At 44.2% G+C, this 27,076-nt stretch overlaps 2 protein-coding genes across 2 annotated transcripts; one reads left to right on the plus strand and one right to left on the minus strand.

Moving 5' to 3' along the window:
• Positions 1 to 571: 571 nt before the first annotated feature.
• LOC125892628 (ankyrin repeat domain-containing protein 34A) lies at positions 572 to 12,087 on the minus strand. The gene is made up of 2 exons (XM_049582676.1): positions 11,904 to 12,087; positions 572 to 7,055 (listed from the first exon to the last, which is right to left on the minus strand). The coding sequence occupies exon 2, from the start codon at positions 6,969 to 6,971 to the stop codon at positions 5,370 to 5,372; it is 1,602 nt and encodes a 533-aa protein (XP_049438633.1). The 5' UTR covers positions 6,972 to 7,055; positions 11,904 to 12,087; the 3' UTR covers positions 572 to 5,369.
• A 5,701-nt stretch (positions 12,088 to 17,788) lies between these two features.
• On the plus strand, positions 17,789 to 26,648 carry pnp4b (purine nucleoside phosphorylase 4b). Its single transcript, XM_049583776.1, has 7 exons — positions 17,789 to 17,881; positions 22,115 to 22,287; positions 22,574 to 22,677; positions 23,696 to 23,871; positions 24,014 to 24,204; positions 24,334 to 24,413; positions 26,296 to 26,648. Exons 1-7 carry the CDS (start codon positions 17,859 to 17,861, stop codon positions 26,434 to 26,436), a joined length of 888 nt encoding a protein of 295 aa, XP_049439733.1. The 5' UTR covers positions 17,789 to 17,858; the 3' UTR covers positions 26,437 to 26,648.
• Positions 26,649 to 27,076: the final 428 nt, after the last annotated feature.

Here is a 27,076-nt window from a genome sequence, read left to right on the forward strand (position 1 = left end):
ACACTTTGGTTTATCTATCTAAATAGCGGTCATCTGATTTATTCTCCACAATTCAATCGTTCACATCATTTTACTGAAACCATGAGCACCAAAGAAAAATTCACTCAAATTTACCAGCATGAGAGACATAAAAGTGGTGACTCTTACTCTGAAGCTGTCATTAAGCCCAAATATTTGTCCATTCCTCAATTACCCGGTAAGTTAGTCATATTTCTTTAGTCTGTAAGGGTCTTCAGATAAAAAGAAATGAAATTGGTTTCATAAAAATAAATCCAAGTTGTGAATATTTTTAACAGGAAGTGGTGTTGTGTAGGTGTGCCGGGTGCTGTAATCCTTGGGTGTCATAAAACAAGTGTCGTAACTCTCTCTGATGCGCTTTCTGTCAGATCAAATGAATGATTCATAATTTATATATTATCTGAGGCCTATTTTTTTTTAAACAATATTCATACTGGTTTAAATGAACAATTTAATTGTATTTCCCATCAGTTTTGTGTGAAAGGAAAAGGTGCCTGTTCCAAGTATACAGTGGCTGAGTTTAGTGAAGTTTTACGGTATATGAGCTGTTAATGTTTACTTCGTCATTTTCCCACTCTGTCAAAGTCCTTTTCATTCATTTCTTACATCACCACCTCATCTTCTGACTGAAGACTGGATGCAGCAGGTTCGAGTGTTGAACATGAAACAAATGTTTTTATTCCACAGTTTGAGTTACAATCAGATTGAAAGTAAGAAAAATAGATCACAGATTCATTAGAGACATTTCTATCTGCTAACAGGCTTACAAAAATACTTTAATTTAGTTTAAACTTCAAGTATCTACGTACAATAACAAGGTCCATCAACCAAACCAGTCTGATCCAGTTTAAACAGGTCCAATCTAGTTTTAAACCAGCCTGATCCAGTTTAACCAGCCCAATCTGATCGAATTTGATCCAGGTTAAACCAGTATGATCCAGTTTAAAACCAGTCTGATTCAGTTTAAACCAGTCTGATTCAGTGTAAACTAGTCTGATCCAGTTTGAACAGGTCCAATCTAGTTTTAAACCAGCCTGATCCATTCTAATCAACCCAATCTGATTGAATTTAGTCCAGGTTAGACCAGTCTGATCCAATTTAAAACCAGTGTGATTCAGTTTAAACCAGTCAGATCTGGTTTGATCCAGTTTGAACAAGTCCAATTTAGTTTTAAACCAGTCTGATCCAGTTTAAAACCAGTCTGATTCAGTTTAAACCAGTCTGATCCAGTTTAGACCCATCTGATCAAATTTTAACAGGTCTGGTTCAGGTTGAATAAACTTGATCAGCCTGATTTTAACTGGTACAGACTGGTGTGAACTGGATCCACTTTGCATAATTGTGTTTTTATTTACTCTTCATATCGCAAAGGGCAAGTTTTTACATGAATCAACTTAATCTTCTTTCTGCTCAAAGTGTCAACAGGAAGCTTCGTTAAAACATTTTTGTCAAACTTTATCAACAATCAATCGATTCCGAGATACTCGTTTTAATTAAACTTTATAAAAACACATTTGTAAATCTTGATCTTCTCCAGAGTCATGAGTTTTCATCTCTGTGTATCCAGGACAAGTTTAGCCTAGCTTAGCACAAAGACTTGAAGGAGAGGGAAACCGTTATCCTAGTTTAGCAATTGCAATACTAGCTTGAGAGACTTCATTTTGTTCTACAACATAAAATACATCAATTAATACCCAACTGAAGCCTTAAAGTGTCTTAGAAAAGACGGTTGATGACAAGCTGTTAAATGAGACTACATAATGTCATCTGCCTTGTTGTGGTGGTGACATTGAAGTCACGCGTGTGGTGTCGTTCGATTATACCCCAACATTCGTTTTTTACTTCTGGCAATTGCATTTACGCTTAGAACATAAAATTGATGTTCATTTGTGAAGATTATCTTGGTGAGCAAAACATTTGCCACAGAGCTTATTTCCTGCAATACAAACTGAATTGTGCCAATTGGAAAAATCACATCGCCTTTTGTTTGGGGAACCAGGGCAATAACTTCTGTGTTGGCTTACAAAAAATGTCATCCCTGCAGCACGCTATTGAATATGAGTGAACAATCCTGATAACTAAATGTCAGAGTAATCAGAACAGTGTAGAGGAAATAGAGCTCAGAGATGTTTTGACTGAATAATGCTAGCATAGTTCACCAGTTTACCAACTAGCCCTATGAGTCATCACTACTTCATTAAGACTCTCACAACAAATATTTTATAAAGACAGATTAATTTTGCTTTGACACCCAAAACCTTTAAACTTCTTTGTGCTAAGCTATGCTAACCCAGTCTTGGACGCAGAATTTTCTTTTCCTAGAACGGCAAAGACACGACCCACTCTATTCCCCTTCTGGTTGGCCAGTGCTCGTTGCTTTCACTGGTTGTGTTGGTTAGGTTTGGGCAAGAGGAGGAAGATTGGTTAGGGTTCGGGTAAGGATGTCAGGGTAAGCCAATCAGAGGCAGAGTAAGGCAGAGTAGGGCGGGTCATCCCCCCGAAAAAAACAAACAAACCCGGAGGTGAAACTGAGTTCTACCTTCTGACTCTGGAGAGGATAGGGAAAACGTGGAACTGTTCTCTTAATTGTCCTTCGGCGCCCTCTTGAGTTGAACCAGAAGAACTGCTTAAGGATTGACATTACAGTACAGGCTCTATTGCACAGACGCATCTTTACAGTATTTACAGATTCAGCAGGTTTTGGTTCAAATCGTCCACACAACTTCTTTGGAATTTCATAAACAAGAAAACCACATTTCATTTAAGTTCATCTCAACACAAATTAGATCAAAGTATCACCTCAGTGATGTTGGTTAAAGTACAGAAACATTGTCAGGACGGACGTTTCAAACGTCCCTCTGAACTTTAAAATAAAGACGATTCATTCAGAGGAGCTCAGAATCATTTACACAGGAATACCAACTATCATATTGACTAGTGTGTCTATAATTACAGTACATACAGCGCAGTAGGTAGTTTCACACTTTATCACATTCTTCAATCAGAACAGGAGCTTATAAATGGATGAAAATAAATGTTTGCTTCATTAATGAAAAGGTGACAGTTTTTTTCAGAGTCAAAGTTCAGTTTTTTTTAGTTTCATCAGTTCAGGTCCAGCAGAAAGTTCATGTTTTCATATGTCACGTGACGAAAATGGACCTCAGTGCAAATTGTGCATCTGTAAACATCAAACAAGTCAGATTATTTCTTTTTATAGTTTCATCAGTTTTTGAATAAATAATGAGGAAGCATCAGGAATGTGTTGTAAACTGATTTTCAACCCAGAAAGCTTCCCGTGGTTCAGAAGAGGAGAGACAGGAGAGTTGCACCAATGAGGGTTAAACTTCTCTTACTAATCTTAAAAAACTTTTAGCTTTTTGTAAATAAGCAATGAACCGGTCTTTCAGCTGTTACCAGGAACAGAAAACAAATGAATGCTGTGTGCATTAGTCCACTCTGAAGCTAGCTTTGGTTTAAACCAACAGCTCAGGTGACTTAAGTTTCACAAACAGCTGCATTTTCTGAGTTTATCAAGTGCTAACAAAAAATGAAAATAGCAGCTAATGCTATCAAGCTAGCATTGCTGACCAGCATGGCATCACAGCTAGTTAACTTTGTAGACAACAAAACTTCAACCCAACTAAGTCAAAATAGTTGTTTTTGTTTGTTTAGTTAATTCTTAGATAATCTGGTCCGTGATAGGCTGCCAGGTGGCTCTCCAACCATTTTCTAATTTACAATGAAAGTAAATTGGGAGTTTTTTTGTACTTTTAGTGTAAATAAGGTACCGGAGTACATAAAAAGCATTAAAATAGAGCTTGTTTATCAAGAAAAAGTGCCAGGAGAGGATCCCCCTGGACCCCCCAACAGAGGTTCGGGTAAACCCAGAATGTCCTCAAATCCTAGAAACGCCCCTGCATACACCTAACCGCTGCAATTTTGCTACGACTGGCCCCTGGCCTCCTGTCACTTTGCAGAAGAGACCTCAGAGGAAAAGCAAGTTAAGTATCCCTGGACTCAAGAGTTCAGCGATGTCATTGGGTGCCTGGCAATGTGAGGCTTTAAAAGTCAGCAATCAAATTTTAAAACAAATTCTTAAACAGCAGAGACTAAAACTGAGGTAGCACTTCTACATTTCTGGTTCAGTTTGTTACACTGACATCGGTTTAAACCATGAAAAGTAACGTTAACCTCAGACCCACAGATATCATTTCAAATTGTGGCTCAAATTTAAAACTGGTTTTCTAAAATTAAGTTTCACTAAACTCTAACTGACCCTTCGCTAAGTCCTTCCCCTCGAACGCAGATTGGTGAATCATAACGTTGCACTGCCAACTCCAGCAAGGGTCCGACAACAACACAGCTGTGCTCCATTGACTGTCATGCAATCGTTAAGATTTCCTTCATTTTCAGGCTGGTTTTGTGGATTTGGAGCTAAATACTGTGCCTGGGGCACGTTGTGTATTAATGATACTCATTACCTGGAGTGGTTGGAAAAAGATATACGTTTCTTCCATGTTCCAAAACCAAAATCAAACTGTGAAAAGTGTAGGGTTAGCTAGCTAGCTACTGAAGATAAAGCTTACTGAATGGATACACATGCTGGTTTTGCTTTTTAATGATTATAACAGTGAAACAAAGACTGACCCTGCTGTACAGGAACCAGTGAAGGGAAGCAGGGAAACTTTGCTGATATTCAACCAGCTGTGTGTCATCACATTGTGTGAACATGAACAGTGTTTGGCTTCCCCTGTAGCTCCCCACCCGTCTGCCGGAGGTCCAGCGGCTGGCAGCATGGTTGGAAGCCAAACACCGTTCATCTGAATGCACTGTGATGATGCACAGCTGGTTTCCCTTTATTTTCATTGTATTCTGTTTCAATTGCCAGGTCATGTGGCGGTTCACTGTTACACTGTGATCTGTAAGTTTGGCTCTAGCTTCTGTCTCTATCTTTTTTACCTGTTTTCAATGCTAAGTGAGTTTGACATCCTGGATATATCCTTGAAACACAGACTGTAGACCCCTCTGTTTGCTTATCTCTGAAATCACTTTTTCATTTTTCCAAAAATCTGATATTTCTTCAGGGAGTGCAGTTAGTTACAGCGTGGGCTCCATGCTTACTCCAACAGCTTGATGGACCATCACAAGGGGCGGGGCTTAGCGAAGGGTCAGGTGAACCCTTTTCTCGGTTTAATAAAACCCTTGTTGGTGCAGCCCTCCATAAACACCAGAACATGGTTTTAAATGAGTTTATCAGTGAGGTTATGATCTGATGGAGAAGCTTCACAGTAAATCACCACTCTAAAAGTCTCTGCAGCTACCCATCATGCTTGCTCCAGTGCCTTCTGTCATCAATCCCCGTTGGACTCAATGACCTTCTCAGCCAGGATCTCCTGGAAGGTGGAGAGCTGCTTCATCTGCTCCGTCTGCATCGAGTGTCTCCTCATCAGCTTCTTCTTCATTTTGAAGTCGGGGCCCCGTTTAGGCGAGGCCGGGGCCACGGGGACCAGGATCTTGTGCCCAGAGTGAACGGGGGAGGTGGGCTTGCCATTGGTCCGGATGACCGGAATGGGTCTCTGGGGGTTGATGTTGAGCGGAGGCAGGAAGCCTGGCCTGGTGTGGGAGATGTGGTCCAGCAGGAGGGTCCCAGAGCCCCGGCGCTCCAAGAGCCCTGGGGGACGCCTGCGCATGGTGATGGGGGACACCGAGTTGGGGATGTTCTCCAGAGACTCCCTGGAGGAGCTGGCAACCAGGGAGAGGGGGGAGGCATTGTACCTCCTCCGCTCCACAGACACCCTGCCAGAATCTGGAGATCCAGGAATGGAGTCTGGGCAGAGGTGGGTGTCTGACTCATAGTGCTCCATCCGGGTGAGTTTGGGGTGAGCCAGAGCCCGTGCTGCAACTGCCCCAGGTCCCCCGACGTTCTCCTGGGACTCCGGTGCCGTATTCCGACGGTAAAGGATCTGGTGCTGTTGGACTTTGTCAGCCCAGGAGGAACCAGACAGGGCTGCATAGTCCTCTGAGCAGGACCTGTCAATAAGTTTAGGGGAGCAGGGGTCGTGGGTCTCAATGCTGTGACGCCGTGACAAAAGAGGTCTCACCGGTTCTGTGATGGACAGGCCGTTGATCTCAGTGATCGTCTTGCTCAGATCACAGCTGCCCTCCTCCTCGAGGCCTCCATCAACCCTCTCCTGCGGAACCCCACTCAGCACTGAGGGTGCTACCAGGCCCCAGGGCTCCGAGTTCAACCTTTTCAGCAGCTTGCGTGGCGGCGGTCTCTTTTCTCCTGGAGGTCGAGCTGAAGGTAAAGGTAAAGCAGAGGTGAGGGCAAAGCTAAAGATCCCTTCGCCGTCTTTGCTCTTGTCTCCTGCAGGCGAGGAGGTGCCAATCTCTACATCAGATGGAGACATGCAGGCTGGGGACAGTTTGTCCACAATGCCCGGTGAAGGGGGGGAGTTGAGGTACTGCTTGGTCTTCTTGGTGCCTGATGGAGACGTGTCAGTGGTGATGATGATCACTTCCTTGCCTTTGGCCTTGCAGGCATCCAGCAGCACCTGCAGAGTGTCGCGGTCTCCCTTGTTGATAGCGTGGACAAGGGCTGAGGAGCCAGAGTAGTCCTTGAGGCTGGGATCAGCTCCGTTCTCCAGCAGGAGTGAGACCACTTCCTTCCCCGCCTGCTCGGCGCAGGCATGCATCAGCGCCGTCCTCCCACTCTTGTCGGGGATGTTCGGATCAGCACCTTTCTCCAGCAGGTACCTCACCATCCGCTGTCGTGTCTGTGAGTCATCGTAGCTCGCTAAGCAGGCAGCAGAGATGGGAGTCTCCCCACGCTCATTACCCTCGTTGATGTAAGCTCCACCCTCTAGCAGCAAGCGGGTAAGCCTCAGTTTCCCCTGGAAGACGGCTTTAAGGAGGGCATTCCCCTCAGTCTGTAGGGGTCCTCCATCTCCCATGATCCCTCTCCTCAACTTAGACCTCCTGTCTACTGGAAGCTAGCTCAACGCTGACAGCCCATCCTCCACAAGAAGTCACATGACCTGCAGGAGAAACACACATGAGGTAAGTGCACCTAGTGTAAAGGTCACCGCCATGTTAGCACACTGAGGAGGTGATAGTACATGACCAGTTGATATACTGAGACTCGAGTTTTTGGAACATTTAAGCCCGGTTTCTACCAAACACTTTCAGGATGGTAACTTTGGAACCAAAAGTAACCCTTCAGTTATGGTACTTAGACCCTAGGTCTGCTTAGCGTTTCCACTGCAAACAGTACTCTTTCATGTGGCCGGGGTTGTTGTCACTCACTGCTCCGTCCGGCACTCACTGTATTTCCTCCCTTATCAGTCTGCACCTCATTTATCGTCCACAGAACGAGGCTGCATGCTGACATTTTCAGAACAAAATACAACAGGCTGCAGTGAGAGTCTCTCTCCATGGGATATTCAAAAATAGCAGCTTTGTGCATTTAGTCCTTCTCAGGCAAGCTCAGGGGTTTAGTGTTGTCGGAGCCCACAGGATCATTCTGCGACACATTTTTTTTTCTCCAAGTGAGGAATGGGATATATACGGTTCACATAATCCAGTTGAAATTAATATATATTTGAAACACTTGAAGATCCACTCATTACTAAAAGTGTCTGTCATATAAAAGCTAAAGTGATGGTCAAAGTTGTCACAGTGAAATTTAAGGTGTGCTGATGGATTCACGTCATCAATTCATGCATTGAGTAACATTACAAGTTAACGTTCCACCTTAAAAGTTGCCGGCAGTCGGCCCAGTGAATGAAGTTATTTTTTCTCAGACTCCAGCTGCTGTGAGAGGCAGCAACACATCCTTTCATTTTATAGTTACAGTTTACTAATAAAACTCTCCACAGTATGAACAGTGGTTACATGAGCCTCAAAACCAGACACAACTCAGCCCTGAGCAGAGTGACCGTCCTCTACTGACCAATCAGACTGCAGTGTTCACAGCTCCACCTTTTAGTACCAGATCTGCACACGCTAGGTACCCCAACAGAGGGGGGACCAAACATGGGGATGGTACGGAACGGTTCCACTGGTACCATCCATTTTTTTACAGTGGAAACAGAAAAAAAGTGTAGAGAACTGAACTGAACTGAACCTAATGGAAACAGGGCTTTAGGTTTGAACAGATTTGACTCAATAAATCAATGGAGCTGCTTTTTCTAGAAATCAAGTATCCAGCAGACATCAGTGTGTTTCCACCTGGTTTACCTGTGAACACCCGAGAACAGCATCAGTAATGTCTGATTATAAGCTGATTTCTGCAAACAGGAAGAAGAAGGTGTCACTTCCTTACTGAGAGAAGAAAACTACAACTTAATGTAGTTTTTCTCGCAGTCCTTCTTCTTCTTAACTCAAAAGCAGCAGGGAATGAAAACAAACAATACAATAATCAAAAAATATTAAATAATATAGAAAACATTAATACAGTACAAATATATTAATACAGTACAAAGTACAAATGTACTGAGCGTACTGAGCTCACACAGGTGTTATTACCTGCTGACTGACGGCAGAGAGACTCATTGTCTCATTGTTTGTATTTCAGTGTGAAAGGGATCATATGGACAGGTGCACACACACACACACACACACACACACACACACACACACACACACACTGTTAGACTTTGAACCTGTTGGATGTCTTTTTAAGTGTGTCAGTTAAAAATCAACCTCAACAGGAAACTAAACACTCATCAAAGCTGACGAACCAACAGCTGATTAAACCAACGCCCTCACACTAGAAACACCATGTGTGTGCGTGTTGGGGAGTAACTACTTACATGTTACATAGTTAAATACACATAATTGAAATCTGGTACAGTTAGTAAGAAAAAATATGTAATTAAATTACAGTTACTTATCAAATTGTTGGTGTTTACACAGGGGTTACAAAGGTCATTTGTAAAATATAACATTATATGTTCGTCACAATAAGAGGGTTCCTGGTTTGAATCCAGGGTGGAGGAGCTCTACTGTGTGGAGTTTGCATATTCTCCTTGTGTAAGCGTGGGTTTCCTCCAGGTGCTTCAGCTTCCTCCCACAGTCCAAAGACGTGCAGGTTAACTGGTGACTCTAAATTGTCCGTAGGTGTGAATGTGAGTGTGAATGGTTGTCTGTCTCTATGTGTCAGCCCCGTGATAGTCTGGTGACCTGTCCAGGGTGAACCCTGCCTCTCACCCAGTGTCAGCTGGGATAGGCTCCAGCCCCTGTGACCCCTAACAGGATAAGCGATTACAGAAAATGAATAAATGAATAAATATTCATTATATTGGAAAACTTTTAGTAAAAGTTTAACAGTAATCAGTGCTGAGTACTGTGAGGTTTATTACATCACTGGCCACTTTATTAGGTACACCTGTTCAACTGCTCCTTTATGCAAATAACTAATCAGCCAATCTTGTGGTAGCAACTCAATGTGTTTAGTTAAGTAGACATGGTGAAGACGACCTGCTGAAGTTCAAACAGTGACTTAAAAACCCTTTTTAGATAGGAATTGTGCAAATTTGCAGGAAAGCCCAATCAGTCTTTTTTCAGCATTGGCAGTATAAAAACAAAATCAGGGAGTGCGGCAAAATGCCACCTACCTACTTTTGTTTATACAGAATGCGCCTTTTTTGGGGCAATGGGGGTGTGAGCAAGTAACAAAATGTGTAGCTCAGCGTGGCTGGTCAGTCCTTCGGCTATTCTCTCATAAGTCCCCGTCATCTTTCCCCGACGGTTAATGGCCTCTTCGTTTGTGAGGGCAAGGAGGTCAATTCCTTGTCTCCCCAGTTGCTCATCTTTACAGTGTCTGTCAGGTTTGCATCTCCCTCTTGCTACTAGCTGCTTGCTAATTCCTGCTATCAGCTGTTTCCTGTTTATCCACCGCCAGTGGGTCGCACGTGCGGCGTCATCAACAGCTCCTCCCACAAGTCTTCAACAGCCCCTCCGATTGCGGAAGGCCGCCTCGGTCTGTTTCAACTAAAAGGGCTCCGCCAATATGTCTACCCTACGAGGCGGAAAATTGGACACCTCGGATCAACTCGCCAATCCGGCTCTGTGTCTAAATGCTTGCAGCTTGCCGGCAAAACAGCCCAACATTTGCGGAAAATCTGGCAGTGTAAAAGGGGCTAAAGTGACTTTGAACATGGCATGGTTGTTAGTGCCAGACGGGCTGGTCTGAGTATTTCACAAACTGCTGATCTACTGGGATTTTCAGCACAACCATCTCTAGGGTTTACAGAGGATGGTCCCAAAAAGAGAAAATATCCAGTGAGCCAAAATGCCTTGTTGATGCCAGAGGTCAGAGGAGAATGGCCAGACTGGTTCAAGATGATAGAAAGGCAACAGGAAGTCAAATAAGCACTGGTTCCAACCAAGGTGTGCAGAAGACCATCTCTGAAGCAACAACACCTTGTCCAACCTTGAAGCAGATGGGCTACAGCAGCAGAAGACCACACCAGGTGCCACTCCTGTCAGCTAACAACAGGAAACTGAGGCTACAGTTCACACGGGTTTTCTCACCAAAACTGGACAATAGAAGATTGGAAAAACCACATTCAGATGGAAGCATGGATCCATCCTGCCTTGTATCAACGCTTCAGGCTGCTGCTGCTGGTGGTGTAATGGTGTGGGGGAGATTTTCTTAGTACCAACTGAGCATGGTTTAAACACCACAGCCTACCTGAGTATTGTTGCTGAGCGTGTCCATCCCTTTATGACCACAGTGTACCCATCTTCTGATGGCTACTTCCAGCAGGATAACGCACCATGTCACAAAGCTCACATCATCTCAAACATGACAATGAGTTCACTGTACTCCAATGGCCTCCACAGTCACCAGATCTCAGTCCAATAGAGCACCTTTGGGATGTGCTGGAACGGGAGATTCTCATCATGGATGTGCAGCCGACAAATCTGCAGCAACTGTGTGATGTCATCATGTCAATATGGACCAAAATCTCTGAGGAATGTTTGACACCAAGAATGAAAAAGGGGGTCCAACCTGGTACTAGCAAGGTGTACCTAATAAAGTGGCTGGTGAGTGTACAATGACGTCTAATTCAACTCCATTACTGACCGACATCAGCAATAGAGTTATATTAACTTTTTTAAAAAAAGAAAAACAGGTGGCAAATTAGGATGATGCAGGTGTTCCTAATAAAGTGACCAGTTACTGTGTGTATCGAGATGATAAATGTAAGGAGTAGGAATACTTTTGTTTTGGATATGTTCAGTACATTTTGTTTCATTCTGAATGGAGTACATTTACTGAGGGATACTTCAGGAAACATCAGAAAGTTATCATTTAACTGCAGTTAATAATATTATCAGATCAAACGGTGGTCACCTGCAGCAGGTCACGTGTCTCTGCTGTCACACAGGTGGAGCCTGTAGTAACATGATGATGATGGTGATGATGATGAAGCTGTCTGACTATGGAGGAATGCGTTTACCGGGTTTCTACGTCAGTCCGCCGCTCTGACGCAGTGATTTCTATATTTACACACCGGTTGCGAAGTTAACGGCAGCGGCGTGCGTGTGTGCGTGCGCGCATGTGGTCGCGCGCTTGCGTTCATGCACACGCACACACACACACACACACACACACACACACAGGATTAGATGGTGTGTTTTTGCTGCATCATCATCATCATCATCATCAAACCGTCACATCTGGTGACTACACAGCGTTTTATCTCGCTGTTAAAATCACCGTAAACCGACGCGTGCGCGCGCGCACACACATAGATACATACACACACACCACAGGAGCAGCCGTTAAAATCCGCTCCAGCTGGTGAAGATGAGGATGAAGATGGAGGGCTGATGAAGAAACAGGAAGACATGCGGAGCTTTTTTTCTTTTCTTACCGCCGAGCTGAAGCAGCAGCATCATCATCATCTTCATCACCTCACTGACCGTTACTGTCCGTTAATGTCGGTTGCCGACTGTTTACTGACTGACAGAGGCGCTGCACCGACACTCCTCCTCCTCCTCCTCTTCCTCCTCAGAGTCTGAGCTGATAGAGCCGCTCCGAGCAGATCGACGGCCCGACTGAGGAGCCCCCACCCACCTCCACCCATTAACCCTCAGGCTGCAGATAGGCTACATAAAGATACAATAAAGATAAATAAAATCAGATTTAAATATATAAATATATTTTTTGTTTTGTGATACAGTGAGATATTTATAACTCATATATATTTAATATCTCGGTAAGTCTTCGTACAGAAACACCTGCAGCTCTGCTCTGAACTCACGTGTACACCTTTACATATTAATAACAATAATAAATAATAGGTTTGAACAAAATCATTCTTCTGTTCACTGCCCCCCAAAAAATGTTATTGAAAAATTGTTATTCTGACAGATTAGGACACTGAGGACAATCCAATGTAACTTTAACTCACAGCCGTCCAATACACCCTTTTAGGGCCGACGTAATGATGACGTTTAGCTGAAGGCAAAACCTGCCTCTCCCCCACAGGGCTGTAGGCTACACAGGAGTCTTAAAATGTGTTTCTCTTGTTGTGTTATTGGGAGCCAGAATAGAAGGAGTCATGGCTCAAAACCAGCCACCACTGCCCGTCAACAAAAACAAAGATGGTTAAATGTGATATGACCAAAGGACTGGACGGAGGCCATCATCAAAAATGCTCTCAGCGCACACTTCATATCAGGTTAGGGAAAAAGTATTTCCTGTTATAACGTTATGTGTATTAAGGGTTACCATGCCCACCTCATCAGAAACTGGGGAGGGATTAAGAGGAAGATTGGATTTCTCCAATGAACCAACGGTTAAATTAATCACACATTCACTCCGCTCGGCGCTCTGCTGCTCCGTCTCCACAGACAGAGTGTCCAGAGTGCGCTCTGCCACTCTGAGAGTGCGCTGCTCTGGATAACCCAACACTACATTCAGACAGCACTCCCAATTGATGAACGGTCCAGTTTGTAACTCAGAAATTGTATTTCTGAATAAACCACTCACATCATCTTCCTCCATTGTCTAAAACAACTGGAATCTGCTAGCTAGCACTGGCTGATGTTTGTGGAGAATTGTTTTGCCTCCAGCTAAGCCCCGCCCGCCAATAAAACATCAAACTGTTTACTAACAGTTAGTCTCTATATACAGACTAAACCCCGGAGATCTTGCCTCCGGAAGAAGAGCAGAAGAGCCCTGGTTTCCGGTTGTAGGCTGTTTGTAGTCCGCGTGATATTGACCAATCACGTTTGAGCCGGCTGCAGTTGTTTCCAGGTTAAATGCTCTGTGCGGTGAACTAACGAGGCGGAACATAATTGCCGTCACTGCAAATTCTGAATCCAACGCAATGGTTCAGCATATTTACTTATATATAAATGGAAGTCGGAAACGGAAATTCGCCTCCTCCGCCCAAATCAAACTGGAATGCCAAAAAATCAGGGGTCTGCTCCCAGAGGCTGTCTCATTGTCTGCTGGAAGTCAGATGCCGAATACAGACGATGGGTTCCGAGAATGACTAACAGTAAAAGCGTTGATTTGTGGCGTGTGCTTTTTTTCTATTGGACGGGACAGATTAACTGTGAAAGGGGGAATGACACGTAGCAAAGGGCTGCCAGCTGGAACTGAACCTGCAGCCACCGTGGCAAGGACAACACATCTGTACACGGGACACTTGCTCTACCTACTGCCTTCCTGGGCATCCCATGGTGTCCATTCACCCATTTCCATTTTTAACTGCCTTTCTGAAGTTGGGTTGTGGGGGCAGCAGGTCGAGCAAAGCATTCTAGGCATCCCTCTCCCCAGCAACACTTTCCAGCTCCTCCTGGAGGACCCCAAGGTGTTCCCAGGCCAGATGAGATATATAATCCCTCCAGTGTGTTCTGGGTCTGCCCCAGGGCCTCCTACCAGTGGGACGTGCCCAGAACATCTCTAACAGGAGTTGCCTAGGAGGATCCTGATCAGATGCCTGAACCACCTCAACTGACCCGTTTTGACGTGAAGCAGCAGCGGCTCTACTCCGAGCTCCCTCCAGATGTCCGAGCTCCTTACCCTATCTTTACGACTGAGCGCAGGCACCCCACAGAGGAAACTGATTTCGGCCACTTGTATCTGTCACCTCATTCTTTTGGTCACTACCCAGAGCTCATGACCATAGGTGAGGGTTGGGACATAGATGGACCAGTAAATCAAAAGCTTAACCTTCCAGCTCAGCTCTCTTGTCACCACAGCAGTCCAGCACAGCACCCGCATCACGGCAGACGCTGCACCAAAATCCTGTGGCGTGTGCACGTTAATAAGTTATTGTCTGGTACTGTCTTTGATCTTATGTACATGACCTTGTTGTCTAGCTGGCTATAGCCAAAGAGGTTACTTTGTGTTACCTCTTTGCTTTAGCCTTAGCGTTGGCTATACAATCCTACCAGGATTTCGCAGGCTGGTTTTTTTGGTATTACTATGGAATGAAATTCCTGATTTCATGGCAGCTTTTCCAAAAAAATAAACCTTTTATGAAATTGCAGGAGCAAGTGAAAATTGCAAAACATAGCTGTGATGCTGTCTCTGATTCGGGGTGTATTATTACAAGCATTCAGTGTCTCCCACAGAATTGATGCCATTTGATGCAGCGCTGAAGGTCCGCTCTCCTCCAGCTCTCATTGTACTGTTAGCACGAGCTGACACATCACAACATAATCTCATCCCAACACGTTGTATTTTTCCACTTTTTCAGAATCCCCGCAGTAGGAGTTAACATCCAACACCGAGATGTCAATCACACACCAACACTGAAACGGCTCGACACATTAATAACTGGTTGACTGTCACGGTCACAGAGCTCTGGTCCTGCAGCAGCAGAACAGAAAGAGAGGGGCTGAGCAAATCAATTTCCTGCACGCAGCTGTACAATAATCTGAGATTTTACCTGTTTTAAATTTCGGTTAAGTTGTGGTGACTAGACAAAATTGCAAGGTTGCGCAGAATTCACGGGGATTGGCTGAATTTGCATGAACACCCTGGAGGGACTGGCTACATCCCTACATGCCACTAGAAATGTCACAGCGGTGTGTTTCTATAAAAAGCCCAAATATTATGATGCCACTGATAAACAGGTGAAATCAGGAGGGCTAGTCAGTTCAACATCTGCCCAGTAGCACAAGCTAACACAGCAGCAGCAGCAAACACCCAACACCAAGCTAGTAACAAACTCACACCAACACCAAAAATGCTTCACTCTGTCATTTCATCCACTAATAGGCATTAGGTAATGTTAGCCTTGTGTTGCAGAGCAAGAGCAGGATGAAGATGGGTCGAACCAATCAATGCGCTGCACGCAGCTTTACAATGAAGTGAGATTTTACCCATTTTAAAAATTAGAAAATTAAAGAGCAACATCTGAAGTGTTGAACATTCACTGTTAATTACTAATGTTAATTCTACAGAGCCCAAACTATGGAACAAAGAGGGACTGATGAGGTGGAGGATGAAGGACGAGCAGGTAACACTGATAACGTTTATCAGCCAGCGACAGCTAAAATTAAAATGACAGGTAATAACAGAGTGTGACGGAATTTTAATGACCCTGTCCGTCAAAATGACGTCTAACGCAACCTCTGTTGATACTGTAACTACTTCAGTAATAAAAACACAGCAGACAGACAGACAGACAGAAGGCTGTGTGTCTGTCTGTCCATATTTACTGTCTATATGTATATTTACACGTATCAATTAATTATCACTGCAATCAGTCTGATGACTCATTTATTATTAATTTTAATATTACAATTATTAATATTATTATTATTATTAGTAGTAGAAGTGTTGATGACAAAAATAAAATACTGCAGGACACACACACACTCTCACACACACACAGACTGTTGCTATTATGGAAACACAGTTTCTATGGCAACTGATGTGCTGGATTCCTGCAGAAGCGTTCCCACGGCGACACACAGCTCTTTACCACACACACACACACACACACACACTCTAACAGAATGATGGAGGTTTTGCTGACGTAGCAGAAACTGTTTGACCTCAGCCTGGACTGCAGTATTAATGCTACTGCTAACAGTCGTGGTTCAACAGTAGTAATATAAGCATAGATATAGAATATATATGTAGAACGTCACTGCAGCAGCAGCACAGAAGATGAAAGAACCACAAAGAAAAAAACAAACACAAGTAACATGCAAAAAGTATATACATACATGTTTGTGTGTATGTATACCCCCCCCCCCCCCCTCCCCCCTCCCATATTACGCTGTAATTAATTTTTATTCTTTTATTTAATTAATGCTCCGCTGTTTGCATCTAAAATCTAAAGTACACCAGCAGAGAGCAGCATCACACCTGGCAGAATAAATACAGCCTGCTGGAAATCTGTAAAGAAAAAGTAGGGAGTGCTGCACAGGATAAAGGCTCTGTGTAGTTAATTGCAAAAAAAATCAGGTGCTCTTCAAGGATGGGGCAAATAGTCACATAAAGATAAAAAAACAATGACTGGCCAGTTCACTCAGTGTGAGAGTCCAGGGTACAGGTAGAGTCCAAACGCATTATATCTATATTTATAATCTTTGCCTATCTATATGTATTCTATCTACAGTACATCTATCTATCTATATGTGTTATATCTGTACAGGTTGGGAGAGAGTTACTGCCTCAAGCGAGGGAGTTCAAGTATCTCGGGGTCTTGTTCAGGAGTGAGGGTAGAATTGAGTGTGAGATTGATCCTCAGTTTGGTGCGGCTACGTCCCAGCTCTCACCTATGGTCATGACCTTTAAGTAGTGACTGAAAGAATGATGTCGCATATGCAAGCGGCCAAAATTTGTTTCCTTCGTGGGGTGCCTGGGCTCAACCTTAGAGATAGGGTGAGGAGCTCGGACATCCAGAGGGAGCTCGGAGTAGAGCCGCTTCACATTGAAAGGGGTCAGTTGAGGTGTTCGGGCATCTGATCAAGATCCTCCCTAGGCAACTCCTGTTAGAGGTGGTCTTGGCACATCCCACCGGCAGGAGGCCCCGGGGCAGACCCAGAACACACTGGAGGGATTACATATCTCATCTGGCCTGGGAACACCTCAGGGTACCCCAGGAGTAGCTGGAAAGTGTTGCTGGGGAGAGGGATGTCTTGGGCTTTCAGCTTCCGCAACCTGGGTAAGCGAAGGATGGATGGATCTAACTATACACGTTATATCTATATTTATATTTATAATCTATATCTATCGATATTTATACATTATATCTATGTCTATAAAGATAAAAACTTTTTACAATGTCAGATAACAGACTCTGGATCAGCAGACAGTCAGCTCACTTCTGCTTTTATCAAAGGAAAACAAGTGAAATCAGCTGTGGTAGAAACTAAAAGTTAAATTGACAGATTTCATTAATTTCAACTCTGAGTTCATTTAAAGATTTAAAATTGAAGACTGACGCTTTAAACTTCATTTTTTTTCAATATTTTCATATACAGTTATTTTTTATCTATTATATATAAGTCATTACATTATATTTGTTATGTATAATATATATGGTATGAACAGTTATGATATGTTGTGCTTCTAAAGAGGATGTTATCTGTACTGCCCCCTGTCATTATACAGTGTGTGTACATTATAGAGACTGTACACATATCTGAGTTGATTCTCTTGTGGAAGCCACCTGCTGAACTTTAACCCTCGACTGAACATACAGCAGAGGTCAAAGGTCACAGACACACAGAGTCAACGACCCCGACTGTATTTACAGGCTGTGGTTCAACCAGTCAGAGAAGAGCACGCTCACTCTCACTGACTCTGCTCGTCTTCCTCTTCTTCTTCTTCTTTTCATGTCTGCGGTTGGACGATGCACACCAAAGGAAACTCCTGGTAAGACCACCCCCCCACCCTTCTCTCACTTTATACATTGAATTATTCAGTTTTCTGACTGAATTCAGATCAGATTGTGTTTCTGTACGCTGAAATCACTTTAACTGAAACTGAATAAATCAACAAATGTAATATATATAGGAATACAGTGTATACATGTTACAAATATATATATATATTTATATATATATATATATATAAATATATATATATATATATATATATATATATATATTTATATATTTACATCAGCTGTTAACTGTTTCATCTCACAATGACATGTTGATAAATTTATTAATAAATGGTTATCAGAAGCACACATACTCAAGTATTGTACTTAATTACAATTTTGAGGAACTAATATTTCCATGTTATGCTACTGCAATTGTTGGTTAATTTACATATGAAGGTTTGCACATATAAACATGATAAGTTTATAAAATATAATGCAGTCCTTAAAAGGTCTTAATTCTGACTTGTTGAAACCTGCAGATGACCTGAAACACCTGTGATGATTTGACATTAATGTATTAACCCTTAAACTTTAGGTTCTTTTTTAGACTTAAGAAAACTTAAGCACACCTGAGCTTGCTCTGGGACGGATGCTCAAACTGTAGATTGTTCTTCCGCACCACAAAGAGCATAGAAGGGAAGGGCTGCGTTGGGCCACGGAGGATTCATCGGTTGTATCCTTCAAATTTGGGGAACAAGAGCCTCATGGCCTCAAGCTGCAGCCTTTGAATTGAGACACAGCCACTGTTTCCTGTATGCAAATTAGTGTTTTATCCTAGCTAGCCAAGGCATGACCCCCCCTACTCTGACTCTTAAGGCCTTTGTGCACTAAGTCAGTTATTTTTCCTCCAAAATTGTCGCAAAAACTAAAAATAAATATGACATCATGTTGTGTCAATCACGTTTACACACTGACACAAAATTTTTGGAACAATTTTGATTTTCTGTGTTTTTTTGCATCTGTCAGAAGCCTTTAGAGTCGATTGACTGAGAACTCAGATAGCTCTCGTTCAGCAGGTCAGATAGTAGTATTCAGGTGGATGATGATGACGAGGGGGGGTGAATGTGGACCGCATACAGAGAAAGAGAGAGAGAGAGAGACAGTCTGGAGACAGAGACGGAGGACAGCTCTGCCCCTTAATGTAGCTGCAGTTCCAAATGCAAGACACCAGCAGAGAGGGGACAGATGAATAACTCCAGTGGAGAGAATCAAGAGAGGAAATGTGCCTTTTCATTTTGTCTCATTTGCAAATTTTCTCAATGCGTAGAACAAAAAAGTGCATCGGTTTCTGTGCATTAAAGGTTTGGTTTTTTTTCAGTTAACGAATCAAAAAAATGCATCTGAAAAAATGGACTCAGTGTGCAAAGGTCTTTACCCTGACATTGTTTTCCTAATCCTAACCAATCTCACTCCTCTTGCCTAAACTTAACCAACCCAACCAACGAAGCCAACAAGTACTAGCCACTCAGAGTAGGGCGGGTCATGCCTTCCTATCCTTGGAAACACAGATCTGCTTCTTGTATACAAAATGTGAAGGTACATGTAAGATGGGGGGCGCCATCTTTGGCGTACGGTGCTCTGTTACTTCTATTACCAAATACGAGAAAGTTAACAGTATCTGGGTGTGTGAGAGGCAGTAGTGAATTGGGTTCAGTAACCCAGCCTTTGGCTGCTGAGTCATGGATCCGGCTGTAGCTCAGAAGGTAGAGCGGGTCTCCCATCAATTGGACGATTGGCGGTTCAGTTCCTGGCTCCTCTTCTCTGCATGTTGAAGTAACCCCAAATTGCTCCTGATGGCTGTTCCATCTGTGTGTGAGTGCATGTAAATGATCACTGAGTAGCAGGTGGCACCCTGCACAGCAGCCTCAGCCACCAGTGTGTGAATGTGTGAATGCAGCCTGTATTGCAAAGCACCATGAGTGGTCAGAAGACTAGAAAAGCACTAAACAAGTACAGTCCATCTTATTTCTTGTGCAGTGCATTCTGGTAGTTGTAGAGGTTTTAACCTCTTGAGCAAAAGCAAATGCCATGGCCCTTTTCCTCTGTTTTCTCTGGTTATATAGCAGTGATTTCTACTGCATAGGCAGTCCAGTTTTATATAAAGACCATCTCTCCAGCTTTAAGTTGAGTTATTGCCATGAGAATAAATTACTTTCTAACTCGGTGATTCTTATTTTAGGATATCTGTATCTTTGACCGGAAGGCAGTGTCTGGAATTCTACTGAAAGTGGATGAGATGTGTTCAGTCTGCTTTTGATTGTTTGATGGGTGTTCGATCACTTGATAGCGTGAAACTTAAGTTGTGAATGAACTGTGAGCGTTCATGCTTTACTACCAACATCAGATAATGGTCGTCATTTTGATACAACCATTTTTGCCAAAGTCACTTCTGTCGATCCCTGCTGATGATGTATCAGGGTCTGAAGGGTTGTCCCATGTCATGGGGGAACATTTCAGTCAGTTGTTGCTCTGTTCCAAGAGGCACTCGAAAATAAGGAGTAGGGGTAAAATAACAAATGGGATTGGGCAAAGAAACCTTGCAAGATTATTTGTTGAATGAAACCAATGTGACACCACAGTTATTATCAGAATCCAGGTGAGTTCAGTTTTAATCTCCAGTTCAAGTTTTGATCTTTGAACCGAAGCTCCACTTTCAACAGTTCTTTTCAGTAAAATCTGCTGTCAGGTCACTTTTCTTTATGAAGATAAAAAAGCTGTTTGTCTGTTAATGATCACTGAGGTGTACTCGTGTTCAGTTATATCCTCACACCTGTATAGTAAGTGAGGAAGAACTTTATCCCCCCTCAGTATGCAGCTACCTTACCCTCTCCTACCCCCTCACGGGGTTCCCACAGTCATGGACACTAACATTTTCCAGGCCTGGAAAAGTAATGGAATTAGTAAAAATCAATGAAAGGCTTGCTTACGACTGCATTACTTGGGGAGTCTTGTGGGGGGGTACTGCAGGATTACTGGGTACCAGGGTTGTTGAGACAAGCTATCCAGTCCCTGTATGACCAAAGTGAGAGCTGTGTCCGCATAGTCGGCGTAAAGTCAAACAAGTTCTCAGTGGGTTTTGGCCCGACTACAGTTGTACCTTGTCATCGATCCTGCTTGTGATATTCATGGACAGGATCTCAAGGCACAGCCAGGGGGAGGAAGAGGTCCGGTTTGGGGACCTCAGAGTTGCGTCTCTGCCTTTTGCAGATGATGTGGTTCTGTTTGCTTCATCACACCCTGAACTCCAGCATGCACTGGGGTGGTTTTCAGCTGAGTGTAAAGCAGTCTGGATAAAAATCAGCACCTCCAAATCCGAGGTCATGGTTCTCTGCCAGAAAACGGTGAATTGCTCCCTTGGAAGGAAAGAGTTACTGCCCCAAGCGAGGGAGTTCAAGTATCTCGGGGTCTTGTTCACGAGTGAGGGTAGAAAGGAGCGTGAGATGGATCAGTGGTTTCGTGTGGCATCTGCAGTGATGCAGGAGCTGCACTGAACTGTCGTGGTGAAGAGAAAGCTGAGCCGGAAGGCAAAACTTTTGATTTACCGGTCCATCTACGTCCCAACCTTCACCTATGGTCATGAGCTCTGGTTAGGGACCGAAAGAATGAGATCACAGATACAAGCGGCCAAAATTAGTTTCCTCTGTAAGGTGACTGGGCTCAACCTTAGAGATAGAGTGAGGAGCACAGACATCTGGAGGGAGCCGCTGCTCCTTTGTGTCGAAAGGAGCCAGTTGAGGTGGTTCTTGCATCTGATCAGGATGCCCCCTGGGCGACTCCTATTAGAGGTGTTCTGGGCATGTCCCACTGGTAGGAGGCCCCGGGGCAGACCCAGACCACACTGGAGGGATCATCTGGCCTGGGAATGCCTTAGGGTCTTAGGAGCTGGAAAGTCTTGCTGGGGAGAGGGACATCTGGGGTGCTTTGTTTGGCCTGCTGCTCCCGCAACCCGGCATCGGATAAGCGGATGAAAATGGATGGATGGATCGAAAGTTTTGGGGAAGTCATGGATATTTGTTGTGTGTAATGAATTTGCTTCAGTAAGGCAAATTTATTTTCTAAAGCTGTCGACGTAGCATAGCTCTGATACGCTTCGATGTGTGACAACATTTTCTTTTTATGGGTCCTTAAAAAGTCACGGAACAGTTTTGAAATGTTTTGAATGAAATTCTGAAGGAACCCTGCCATCAGTATGTAGTTACCTCACCCTCTCCTCCCCCCAGCTGCTGCTCCTTTGAGCACTACAAACTGACCACTGAGTGGCTTCTGAACCACACGAGTCATCGTCCAAAGATCGCAGTGATCTGTGGTACAGGACTCGGTCTTCTGGCTGACGGAGCCGCCAACAAACAGATCTTCAGGTACCAGGACATCCCCAACTTCCCTGTCAGCACAGGTGAGTAAGCCCCGCCCATTGACAACTGAGGGGGCGGAGCCTCTGTAGGTTTTGATTTGTCCTACTTTTTTTTCTCCTTTCCTTCCTTCATCCTCCCTGCTTTACTTCTCCTCCTCTGAAGCGTCCTTAGTTCTGATCATCGCAGTCTTTCCTTGGGAGGACTGTTGACAGGAACATGTTCTGCTTCCTAAAATTATTTTAACTATTGACAGCGTACTGTGCATGTCTACATACAGTACCGTCTCTCCCTCTCTGATATAATGTCCCCCTTTTGTGTCTCACTCAGTCACTGGTCATGAAGGCTGTCTGGTGTTTGGGACCATCGAGGGCACTTCCTGTGTCTTCATGCAGGGTCACTTCCACCTGTACGAAGGTTACTCCCTCTGTCAGGTGAGTCCTCATAACATCCTGAAGTGACTGTTCCATCTTGACTGTTCGCATAGAAACAAAGGTGGACCCTGCCAGGAGCTGTGAGGAGCACCAGCTCTGTTTATACTCTCCTCATTTGTTTCACCAGTTACGCTTTAAGGGTAACATGACTGCAGCCTGGATTATGAGTTATGGTAACGTTTTGTTTTGATTTGTTTTTTAGTGAAATTTGTGTACTGCTCAGGGGTTGTAGGTCAGAGGTCAGGGTGGGTTGGCGGATTCAGGGTTCACATCCTTAAGTGGGATTTATACTTCTGCATTGAATCGACACTGTACCTACACCGTAGGCTCTGCATTGATGCATCCTATGCCATAGCCTGACATGCACCACCCCTAAAATGCAACTACATGTCAGAGTGATGCAGACCTCCTGGCTATTTGTAAGCTGAAACCATTTCTCTCAGTGGAAACAAAGCTTTTCTTACTTTTATTTCACAGATAAGAAACAATATATTGTGAAGACAATAAAGCCTCCACAAAAATAGCATTTTATGTCCTGTGTTGGATTTATCTTGGCTTCATATGGGTAGAGGACATTTCCGCGAGTTATTGCTGTGTTTCCAGCGGCTTCTTTGGCACCAAATGTGGGTTCTTTGTAGTGTGACATCACTGTTGTGTTTTGGTTTTTTTTTGCTGGAATTGTGATCCCCAAACTGTGTGTTTTATGCCAAAATATGATTTTCTCCAAACCATAATCAGTGGTTTTCTGCCTAAACCTAACCACATGTTACATGTACAGCATTGCGAAAACATAAAGTCAATGCCAACATTTTTTTGGGTGATTTAGGTGCAACAGGTGGATTGATGTCAGTACTAGTGTTGCCAGTATAACAACTGAGGTGGTTCAACATCTGATCGGGATCCTCATGGACTCCTCCCTGTGTACAACGAGAACCTGGGGCAGACTAGAACACACTGGATCGCCGATCCCACCAAGGCTATCTCACTGTTCACCTGTCTGTCTGTCTGCCTGTCTCAGGTGACGTTCCCTGTGAGGGTCTTTAAGCTGATGGGGGTGGAGACAGTGCTGGTGACCAACGCCTCTGGAGGAATATGTCCGGACTTTAAAGTTGGTGACATCATGATCATCAAAGATCACATCAACCTACCAGGATTCGCTGGACAGCATCCGCTGTGTGGACCCAATGACGAGCGGTGAGACAGGAGGACAGACAGAGAACAGGAAGAGACTAGAAGAGACAAACACAGTTATATATGAGCCCTGAGATGAAATCAACTATATCAGCATTAAGAAAATGTAATGTGTCTCACCACCTGTCTCGGTCTCTGTCTGTAGTTTTGGGATCAGGTTCCCCTGTATGTCTGATGCATACAGTAAGGATCTGAGGCGGCTGACATTGGAAGTGGGCTCTGAGCTCGGCTGCAGCGACTTCGTCAGGGAGGGAGTTTATTGTATGGTGAGCGGCCCAAACTTTGAAACCATCGCAGAGGCCAGAATGCTACTGATCCTGGGCTGTGACTCTGTAGGTAAGACAGGAAGAGAGACAGGCAGACACACAAGCCCTTTTTACTCACAGACTGCACCATGGGGCTGCCACAAACCTTAATACAGTGAAAAAACATGTTCTCATTATTTCACACTGTCCCTCTCCTCAGGTATGAGTACAGTTCCTGAAGTAACTGTGGCGAAGCATTGTGGACTCAGAGTTCTTGGTCTGTCTCTCATCACCAACATGGTCAGTGGATAGCAGTCATGTCTGATGTGACAGTGGTGAAGGAAAACACAATTATTCAAATGGACCTGTACCCCACCCAAAAAAGGACAGCAGTGTTGTAGCTGTGATAAGGCTGTGGTGTGGCTGTGTTATGGCTGTGATGTGGCTGTATGATGGCTGTGGTGTGGCTGTATGTCAGCTGTATGATGGCTGTATGTCAGCTGTATGTCGGCTGTAGTGTGGCTGTGTTATGGCTGTGATGTGGCTGTGTTGTGGCTGTGTTATGGCTGTGATGTGGCTGTGTTGTGGCTGTGTTATGGCTGTGATGTGGCTGTATGTCGGCTGTATGATGGCTGTAGTGTGGCTGTGATGTGGCTGTGTTATGGCTGTGATGTGGCTGTGTTGTGGCTGTGTTATGGCTGTGATGTGGCTGTATGATGGCTGTGATGTGGCTGTAGTGTGGCTGTGTTATGGCTGTGATGTGGCTGTGTTATGGCTGTGTTATTGCTGTGATTTGGCTGTATGATGGCTGTGATGTGGATGTGATGTGGCTGTGTTATGGCTGTGTTATGGTTGTGATGTGGCTGTAGTGTGGCTGTGTTATGGCTGTGATGTGCCTGTGTTATGGCTGTGTTATTGCTGTGATTTGGCTGTATGATGGCTGTGATGTGGCTGTATGATGGCTGTGATGTGGCTGTGATGTGGCTGTGTTATGGCTGTGATGTGGCTGTGATGTGGCTGTGTTATGGCTGTGATGTGGCTGTGTTATGGCTGTGATGTGGCTGTGTTGTGGTTGTGATGTGGCTGTGTTATGGCTGTATGATCGCTGTGATGGGGCTGTGTTGTGGTTGTGTTGTGGCTGTGATGTGGCTGTGTTATGGCTGTGATGTGGCTGTGATGTGGCTGTGTTATGGCTGTGATGTGGCTGTGTTGTGGCTGTGATGTGGCTGTGATATGGCTGTATGATCGCTGTGATGGGGCTGTGTTGTGGTTGTGTTGTGGCTGTGATGTGGCTGTGTTATGGCTGTGATGTGGCTGTGTTATGGCTGTGATGTGGCTGTATGATGGCTGTGATGTGGCTGTGTTGTGGCTGTGATGTGGCTGTGTTGTGGCTGTGATGTGGCTGTGTTGTGGCTGTGATGTGGCTGTGTTATGGCTGTGATGTGGCTGTATGATGGCTGTGATGTGGCTGTGTTGTGGCTGTGATGTGGCTGTGTTGTGGCTGTGATGTGGCTGTGTTGTGGCTGTGATGTGGCTGTGTTATGGCTGTGATGTGGCTGTATGATGGCTGTGATGTGGCTGTGATGTGGCTGTGATGTGGCAGTATGATGGCTGTGATGTGGCTGTATGATGGCTGTGTTGTGGTTGTGTTGTGGCTGTGATGTGGCTGTGTTGTGGCTGTATGATGGCTGTGATGTGGCTGTGTTATGGCTGTGATGTGGCTGTATGATGGCTGTGATGTGGCTGTATGATGGCTGTGATGTGGCTGTGATATAGCTGCGATATGGCTGTATGATGGCTGTGATGTGGCTGTATGATGGCTGTGATGTGGCTGTGATATAGCTGCGATATGGCTGTATGATCGCTGTGATGTGGCTGTATGATGGCTGTGATGTGGCTGTGATATAGCTGCGATATGGCTGTATGATCGCTGTGATGTGGCTGTATGATGGCTGTGATGTGGCTGTGATATAGCTGCGATATGGCTGTATGATCGCTGTGATGTGGCTGTGTTATGGCTGTGATATGGCTGTATGATCGCTGTGATGTGGCTGTGTTATGGCTGTATGATGGCTGTGATGTGGCTGTATGATGGCTGTGATGTGGCTGTGTTATGGCTGTGATGTGGCTGTATGATGGCTGTAAGACAGCATTAACATATGCCACCTGTGTCGTGCTGCAGGTGTCTCTGGACTACAGCCGGGAGGAGAAGGTAAACCATGAGGAGGTTCTTCAGACCAGTAAGATGAGGGCAGAGGTTCTGCAGAAAATTGTCACCACACTGATTTCTCGCTGCCAGCAGCAGAGCATCAACACCCACTGACTCATCAGCACCCACTGACAGACCAACAGAGCCACAGAGGAGTCCACCACCACCCTCATCACTGTCAACATCTACAACACTGTGTAATATCTGACTGTAGCTTCTGTCAGTGTTTGTTGTCATGACGTTGCAGTGAGTCTGTAACTCTGTTGTAGCTTTAATGCTGCTGTTGTGTTTCAGTTGTTAACTTTACAATAAAACGATTAAATGATTGAGGACTCTGAAATGTTCTTTTACATTTATCTCCTCCCCTCATATCACTTATAACATTATAGAAAATGTTCGTAACAGTATGAGACACTGTAACTGTAACGTAGCCAAAACATTTATTAGTGTAAAGTCACCAACCACTTTATCATCACCTGTATAAACAGTTAATGAATGATAATGTCATACATGTATTATTCAGTTTAATTCTTCTTACCCCAAGGTCCATTTACTAGATTTCTTCCAGAGCTTTCAGCCTCATCTTGGTGATTTGTGAAAAATTTCTATCACCATAACTTTGTAATTTTATATTATCAATCATTCGTCAAGTGTCTGTACACCAGTTGGTGACATAGGTGTTGATTAATAGGGGAGAGCGGGTCATCTTGTCACAAGGGTCAGGTGTCACACTGGTTACATATTCAACACCAGA

The sequence above is a fragment of the Epinephelus fuscoguttatus genome, linkage group LG8 (genome assembly GCF_011397635.1).
Source record: "Epinephelus fuscoguttatus linkage group LG8, E.fuscoguttatus.final_Chr_v1".
In the NCBI taxonomy this organism is placed as follows: Eukaryota; Metazoa; Chordata; class Actinopteri; order Perciformes; family Serranidae; genus Epinephelus; species Epinephelus fuscoguttatus.